Source organism: Tympanuchus pallidicinctus, unplaced genomic scaffold (assembly GCF_026119805.1).
Source record: "Tympanuchus pallidicinctus isolate F22 unplaced genomic scaffold, pur_lepc_1.0 scaffold8, whole genome shotgun sequence".
Taxonomy (NCBI): Eukaryota; Metazoa; Chordata; class Aves; order Galliformes; family Phasianidae; genus Tympanuchus; species Tympanuchus pallidicinctus.
Genome location: NW_026294802.1, coordinates 54,363,302 through 54,371,680, shown reverse-complemented (window position 1 = coordinate 54,371,680; position 8,379 = coordinate 54,363,302). Strand labels below are relative to the sequence as shown.

General features: G+C 50.1%; 1 protein-coding gene across 7 annotated transcripts in view; it reads left to right on the top strand.

Moving 5' to 3' along the window:
• Positions 1–6,932: 6,932 nt before the first annotated feature.
• The window catches only part of TTLL11 (tubulin tyrosine ligase like 11), a 49,759-nt gene continuing 48,312 nt past the window's right edge, over positions 6,933–8,379 (top strand). For 5 of the 7 annotated variants that reach the window (XM_052669700.1, XM_052669699.1, XM_052669698.1 and 2 more), the window contains exon 1: positions 7,237–7,256. Coding sequence is in view for 2 of the 7 variants with exons in the window: in XM_052669694.1 (XP_052525654.1) it covers positions 6,942–7,256 (315 nt within the window). In the remaining 5 variants the exon portion in view is untranslated. Of the gene's footprint in view, positions 7,257–8,379 lie in introns of all 7 variants that reach the window. The other 2 variants (XM_052669694.1, XM_052669693.1) reach the window with 1 other exon arrangement.

Sequence of the window (8,379 nt, the reverse complement as noted above, 5' to 3'; positions counted from 1 at the left end):
CTTTCACAGCAGAAAGAAAGAAAATTTTGGCTGTGGTAGGGGGTGTGCTGCTCCCTGCCCCCAACTCATGGGTGTAACAGTACTTAATTTCTTGGCATCTCTGAAGACTCCCAAGTCAGAAGGGTGATGGACAAGAGCCAAAATCCAGAAACTGATAATTAAGGGAGTGAGAAAAAAGCCCAAGGAATTAATATTGGTTAACTGACCGTGAGCTGATATGCTCAAGTAGCTGGTGGTATTAATGGCTCTTTCTGGCACGGTGGGCATGGTGCTCATGAGTTCTGTAGCCAGCCTCACCACTGAGCTTTTCTGTTTCCAGACAGGCTATAATGTTACATTACCATTCCGCTTAAATATCCAAGTGCTGGTGCTTCAGCACAGCTCCAAATGGGTCTGGATACACAACTCACCTGCAGATGCGTCAGTGCAGTTCTGATTCGTGCTGTGGTCTGTGTGCTGTCGCTAAGCATCTGCTTAACACCTTGCACAGCACTCACCTTGTCCAAACTTAGATTAAAAAATACCTCTTGACCTGAATGAAGAACCTAGATTTTGCGTGCAAAAGGCTTTGGACTGCTGTAACAAGATTCTATCCTTTGGTTCTCCTAAGCCCTAAAAGAGGGAGATGCCGCCCTGGCAGCCTGTGCTTGTCTTTCCTTTGATGCCAATGCCGGTGCAGCACAACCAGTAAGGGAAAGAAGCCTAATGACAGTGAGTGTCTGCATGGATTCTGCAATACTGCATTTTAACTGAGGCATGCATGAACCCGTCGGGTGCTGAGCTGCTGGAAGCTGCTCCTCACTGCCCTCCAGTTGCCACAGGAGCATTCCCATGCCGTGGGAGCGTGCGGTCCTCGCTTGGGATACTCAAGTCTTTTATCTGATAGATAGGATGAGATTAGAAGAATGGTCCTTTAATTTCAGTATCCTGCATGTTATGAAATCCTTCAGGCAGGGGACAGAAACATCTCACAGGAATCCTGGGAAAAATAAAGCAGTTGTGATTTAATAAAGCTTGCAGTGCCAGATATCACAACTGAATGGAGGTGTTTAATATTCCGTGTTCATTAACTTCCATGAACTTTTCATAGGGCTTAGCTCTTCCAAGGTTAATGGTTTGATCTGTCTGAGGGTTGAGCTCAAAGGCTGCTCAGCTTAAGAAGCTAATAGTTTTCTACTTTATTTTGTTGGGAAAAGAAATTTCTCTGACTCCACTGTAGGTAAGAAACGCTCTATGTCCATTCTTCTGGATAATAAAACTGGCAAAGACATGGAATTAAACCATTATACAGTATATGATCACAGATGTTGTATAAATGAACCCCTGCTGGCATTACCCTTTCTTGATGTGAAGAGTTAGCCAAACTTCATGGTGGGTGTTTGCACGGGATGGAGCACTGAGCTCATTACTGCCTTGATGTTCCAAGCGCTCATACAAAGTCCTGTTTCCCTGAGTGCAGTGGGAGTTAAGCACCAGAGACAGCTTGGCTCATAGCTGCCAGTGTTCTTACAGGGAACAGGTTTCTATCAGCTTTGTTCTGCAGGCACAAGCTACCAAGGCTTCTCTCCTTCTCTTCCTCTCGTACACTTGCACGTTTCAGTCTTTGCATTGACACGCTGCATGGATTCACTGCATCTCCAGTGTAACTGGAATGTGGTGTAAATCAGGCCGCGGGTGTTTTTGCTGGAGGCCTGTTTGTGATGCCAGAGAATTTTCCTCCCTTCTGCAAACCTTTTCAAGCACTTACTTCTGCACTGCAGAGCTGCAAAGATTTCAAATGATAAATAAGAAATGACGTAGCAAGAACAACCAGACAGTCACCCAGCAACAGCAGATAAAACTTCCTTCATGGGAAATCACCTCCATGTCACACTTGTAAGATCTGAGAGATTTCTGCATGCCTACTATCACAGCAGATCTGAGTTTGCCGTGCCATTTCATTAGCATCATTACTGCTTGTGCTGGTGCAATTTTTAGAGCCATGTCTCCAGTGCATTTTCATACCTGCAGACTTTATGTGGCACTGGACAGCCTCGTGATTTAGATTTAGCAGCCAAATTCACTTGCTGATTGTTAGCAGATAAATATTTGCCCAAATACAGAAAAGTGCTGCTTATGTTAAGTGATAGAACGAAGCTGTGTGGCCACACAAAGTAATGGAGGATCAGCAGCTACTGCAGAGAAAATTAAGACCAGAGAGACTTAACTGACTTACTGATGGCTTTATGGTACAGAAGGGTGAATGCGGGTGAATCGCTTGGAGCTTGCATTAAAGCAGTAAAAGTTTTCACTAATTTCAATGACTTTGGATTTTATCTGTTACATATAACAATCATTTAGAGTTTGGGAGTTGTTTCTGCACATCATACTAACAAGCAGCTTCTGTTCTCTCCTCCCACAGAGCAGGATGAGCTGGTGCGGGAGTAGGAGAGGAAGAATACGATGGGAACAACACGCTCTGCTAGTGGAAGTAAAAAAATGTGTTTTGCTTTTGGACTTCTAAAGTTTCAGACACGTTCACTGCCTGTTGCTTTACTCAAAGAAGCAAAATTAAGCAGTACTACCAACAGCAGAATTTGTTGGCTTCTCCTGCTATTTAAAACACAGTTATCAAAAGTTAAGATACAGACTTAAGGGGGATGGCAGATTGGGTGTTCTGCATGGCCATATCTTAGCAAGACACTGCAAGCTCTCAGTGTTATGTGTCAGCTTTTTCCTCTGCTGTTTTCAGAAGCAGGAGTCTCACCTAGCAAAAAAAAAAAAAAAGATCTGGAAGCAAAGGGAGGCAAAGAAATCTGTTCCCAACAATGTAAGTGTCCAACCTTGATTTAAATGAATCGATCTTGAACTTCTGTTTAGCTCACCAACCCAAATATCTGCTGAACTTTTCTACGTAAGTGAAGTATTAAAATAAAGGTGGAGGAATGGGTAGGAGACGATATTTCAGGAGTGTATTTTGACCTGCAGTGCCTCTGGTTTGCTTTATGCTGGGTAATTCTTGGAGGTCTTTTCCAACCTTGGTGATTCCATGATTCTCTGCCATTTGTGATCACCAGTGATACAGTCGATTCTTTGTTTAACCAGTGAAGCCTGGAGGCACCACCGTGTCCTAAAAATGGCGCTGATAAATATGGAGCCACGTTAGGAAACGTGCTGGTGACCGACATTGTGTGGTGCTACCCTGTGTCGTATCAGGGAGCTGGAGAAAACCGAAAAGTCACAAGCAAAATATTCCAGTGAGGCTCTGGAGCTGACGCACGGTAGGAGCTCCAAGGTGCCACGTGGAAAGGCTGCCCAGTGCCGTCGTTCGGTCTGCTCAGTCAGCGTCACAGGTTTCTCTGCAAGCACAGCCTCTGCTTGGTGAGACGATTATAGCAGATTTGTGCTGCTCAACAAGAAACAGAAGCTTCATGTCTTGATGGTTCAGCTTTGTAGCACAGCCAGGAAATCTGCCCGTTAGAACTGCAAGCCTCTTTCATGCATGGCTAGTTCCAAAGTTCTGTGTAGAGGGATTTGGGAATGAAAAGTGCCATCTACAATTATGCATATTTTCATCATGTTCTGTCATGCAAATCTCCCCTCCCCAACTATGCTACAAACGTTTTGTTTGCGTATGTGGGTCAGTCACAGATCTGCAGTGATCTAACATCAACATGGGAAGCATAGGTTGATGTAAACGAATTTTAACCCAGTCTGAGAAGCACAATAATAATAACACAGGCATTTTACAGAGGAAACCTGTTTATTAGACATGTTCTCTTCATTTCATCTTATAAAACATTGCCATTGATTTGTGAAAGTACAACTGACAGAAGATACCCATCAATAATGGTGAGGAACTGTAACTGTTAGAAATGGATGGGTGGTTCTCAGGGAGCAACTTCTTTTTTCACTTGAGGAATGTTGAGAACAGGTTCCCTGGTGACGTGGTTGACACACAAAGCGTATCTTGTCCTGTTCTGTTAGCAAGAGTAACCCATAGATTCTGTTTTGGTTGAGCAGGGAACCAAACTGCTGATGAGAGAGCAAGGGTCATGTTACAGCAGATGATGAGATGGCTGCCCAGACCCATCGCGCTGGTATCCACCTGAGAGCAGCATAACCTCAACCCCAAGTTATCAACGAGCAGGGCCTTCCCATTCGTTAGTGCTCATTTTTTTGACCATAACTTGTGCTTTTTCTTTGACAGGAGTATTATAAAGTATTAAAGTATTATAACCAAAGTGCCTGCAAATTATCTTAATTTCCCCAGTATAGTCTGCATCAATAACACAGGCAAAATAAAAAGCCCCGTCTGAGTAACAGAAGACCAGCCGATCAGTAGTTGCTGCCATGACGTTCCCCACAGGTCCACAGACTCCAGTGGGGGCCAAGGCAGCAGGGCTGTCATTCAGGGTCGTGTCTGAGGAGGTGGCCAAGTCCACCTCGGCACTCCTGCTTGTTCGGGCGTACAGCACTGCTGCAGCCACCCGAGAGGCATTTACTGTCATCGCGTGCCCTCTTGGCTCCGTCGGGAGTTTCCTGCTGCGATAAGGGGTTGCCCCTCCTTATCGAATTTTGGCCGGCAATCTTGAGCCCCATGATTGCTCTTTCAACACGTGGGGCACAGTTGCTGTGCCGTTGCCTTTTGCTCTCTCCCACGGGCAATTTTTACAAATGTGCCCCTATTGATTACAGCCATAACACAGATGCTGCTGATTAAGGGATACAACGGCAAAAGCCTGGGCTGCTAGCGTAATCTGATGTTGGTGTGTACCAATATTCATACATGCATTAATCATATCTTCAGTAACGGGGTTCTGTAGGGTACGCAACACCTTTTGGCAGTCAACGTTTGCATTTTCAATCGCTACCCGTTGGAATACAAGAGTTCTCACCTGTTTATTATCAACCTGTTTTTCCAACGAGTTCTTAAGCCTATCCAGAAATGTCACATATGGTTCTTGGGGCTGTTGCTTAATGCTCACAAAAGACTGTCTTTGCTTTCCGGCCTCTGGCCCAGCCTGGAGAGCACACGTTGCTAAATGCTTTACTTGCTGCAGCCCTTCCGCAGGTATTTGCGCCTGCTGAACTGGGCTGGAGAAATCTCCCTCACCTCGAAGCATTCACATCTACAGCCCAAAGTGGATTTCCCTGCGGTAGCTTCAGGTTCTCAGTTGCCTGAATCTGTGCCAGCCCCCTCTACTCAGCTTCCCACACAGAGCATTGCATATCAGTCATGATAAGGCGACACATCATTTTGAAATCACGTGCTGTGAGAACAGAGCTATCGCGTATAGACTGAATCAAACCCACAGTATATGGGGCACTGATGCCATGGTCAGTGACTGTACGCCATAAATCTCACAGAACATTACATGACAAAGCTTCCCATTGCGGCTCTTGGTCCAGGGCCACAGTAACAGCGGAGGCCCTCAGCATGCGTATCTGTGTCTCCAGCTTTCCTAGCTTCCCTCTGAATAAGCACCCACATGTCATGTGGATCTGGGGAAAACAGATCTGGCTCTTCTTCAGAACCTATAGGGCCAGGATCAAAAGGATCATTGGGACCCTCAGGAGGTGGTGAGGACCCTCCATGGTGGTGGCAACAAGGGAGCTGATGGCACAGTGGGTGAGTCCAAGGAGGAGCCTGCGGCTCCTTCATCCTTGGTGGACTGGGGGTAGCCGACAATGAACCCGCATGACTTTTTAAAGCTTCAAAAATTCTTCTCCACGTTTGAAGCAACACTGGTGCCTCCTTATCACCTTTAGCTGACGTGTCCCACAGTTTCGCCCTGATCCCATCCCAAGTTAATGGATCATAAACTGTCCAATTTATAACTGAGGAATCGTTCCTAGTGGCCCATCAGTTGCAGGTCAGCAGAGGACGGTGCCTTCCCCCATTGTTTTAGGATACATTGAAAAGTAAGGAGGGTGTTTTCCTGTTCTGAGTTCATTTTATTCCTTGTGGTGCACAACTGCTTATCTTTGTCCAGCAAGACGCAATCGGAGCAGTGGGGATGATTAGGCTTCTTGCAGCCACGTGCTTCTTTCAGCACCCTCCTTTAGGCTTCTTTCAGCCTTCTTCAGACCAGTCTGCCTGTCAGCTCCTGTTTGGGAGCCAATTGTCACAAACGGCAGAAGTTTCTTGTGAGAAAAACGGCCTTGTGAGAAAAAAGCTGCACCTTTATTGCCCTAAGCATTGCTTTTATATTCTAACACAGTATTTTTTTCCCACTAACAATTCATTGGCTAAAATGCAGGCAGATTTCACAACAAGCCTTCCCAACAGCCGAGAGTTCATCTCGTGCTTAACCACAAAACATTCCATCTGTTCCGTTCCTTTTTCCACGTTCTATTTTCCCGTGGTCTCATAACCAGCAGGGCAGCGCTGATGAGCTCCAGCAGCCCTCTCCGTCCCCCGGTTTATTTGGGACGTCCCATGCCGCAAAGCCCCGCCCCTGGGCCCATATTAACTATTTCCTCGGGTTTCCTTTTCAGCCCTACCGCAGGTGAACAACGGGCCCGGCAGTGAATCGCCGCCCGCAGCGCCACCTGCTGCCCGCCCGCCCCGGGACACCGGCAGCCCGGGGCCGGACCGCCCGCTGCGCTTCAGTGGCCGGACTGCGCGCCCGCGCGTTCCGCTCCACCGCTGACGGCAGCGGTTGGGTTCCTGGCCCGGCGCGCGGTCGGGAGCACAAATGCAGCGCCCGACGGAAGCAGCGCCGCCAGGCACGGCCCTCGCGCACCGCCCATTCCAAGATGGCTGCGCCGCCCCGCCCCACGCCTTTCCGAAATGGCTGCCGGAAGGGGCGGCCGACCCCTGCCCGCTTCCAAGATGGCCGCCACGGCCGCGTGACGTCATTTCCGGTGAGGGCGGAGGCAGCGCCGGACCCGCCCGACGGGCCGCGGCGCCGCCATGGAGACGCGCGGGGGGCGGGCCCGGGCCGAGGCGGCGCGGGATGGAGCCGGCCGGGGCCCCGCCGCCGAGCTGCGCCCCGGCCCGGGAGGCGGAGGAACCCCCGGGGTCCCCGGCGCTCCCCGCCGAACCTCCGCGGGACGGCGAACCCGCCCGGAAGGCGATAGAAGAGGCGGTGGCGGAACGGAGCCGCGGTCGCGGCCCTGCCGGGCGGGCGGCGCGGGGTGGGGGGCGGCGCGGGCCGGAGGAGCGGGGGGCCCGGGCGGGACGGCGGCCCCGGGTCACCGTGGATAGCTCCAAGGCCAAGACCTCACTGGAGGCGCTGAAGATCAGCCTGCGGCAGCTGCGTTGGAGGGAGGTGAGCGCGGCTCCGCGGGGCCTGGCGCGGCGGCGGCTGCCGGGGGCTTCGCTCGGGGCCGGGCGCACTGCGGCCGCGCTCCGCTCCGCCTCTCTTCTGTTTTGTTCCGCTCCGCGGTGCATCCTGTGATGGTGAAGCAGGTGAACACGGCACGGCACTGCGTGTCTTTCCTGCGGCTCGGCGCCTGCCGTACCGCTGCCCTGGAAGCGCGGAGCCGCAGCAAACCACGCGTCATGAAGTGCTGAGTTTCTGCTGTGTTACTGCTACCGTTGGGCTGTTCTCGAAGTGCAGAGATTTTTTCCACAGAGACTTTAAAAATAGTTCTGTAGGAACTGGGGCTGCGTCTGGGGGCATCGCTAGGAACTCCTCAGAGCAGTGGAGTGCGTTTGGGAGGGGAAGGCCGAGGGCACGGAGCAGGGATGGAATCTAGGCTGGGACGCTGTGCTGCCGTCTGTGTGCCGTGCTGCGCTGCCCTCGGGATCCCTGCCTTGTCCCGGCTCCTCCTTCAGCCTCACGAGGTGGTTCTGTGCACCCGGTGCTTTTCGCAATTAGTCTGTGCGCTGTGGAGCAGGCACTGCATTCTGTGTCACTTCAAAGGTGAGAGTTAAAAGTTACAAAAGCTTCACCTCCTGCTCCTGCAACTGGAAGTTGGCCCGTGGTGCATCTGCCAGCAGCTCTGCTGCATCCTGCCCAGTGGTGGCAGAGCGGGGCGTCCCCCTGTTGTGGTTTTTGTGCTCTTGGCCAAGTTTTATCAGCACCGTTCCAGTGGGTGTTTTTAGGCATTGATTTAAGTCAAATTGCAGCTTTGGTTGTTAATGAGCTATGTTTAGCGGTTAACTTTGTCCTTCTCATTTCTTGAGGTTTTACTGTACTCATTATCTTGTTTCCTGCATTTTTCGTGCGTGATTTACTGCCCTCCAAGCTGACTTTGTTTCTTATATTCATATTTTTCCTTTCTAAACTGCATTACCAGCATTCTCCCTCCCACTCTGCATCCCACAGCAGCAGTTTTGGCATCACTTAATCTTTTTGTGTTTGCTGTCTTCCTCAGTATCCTATCTCCTCCATCCGATAGCATTTTCCATTTATGCTGCTGCTTCTCTTCTGGTCCATTCTTAGTCTT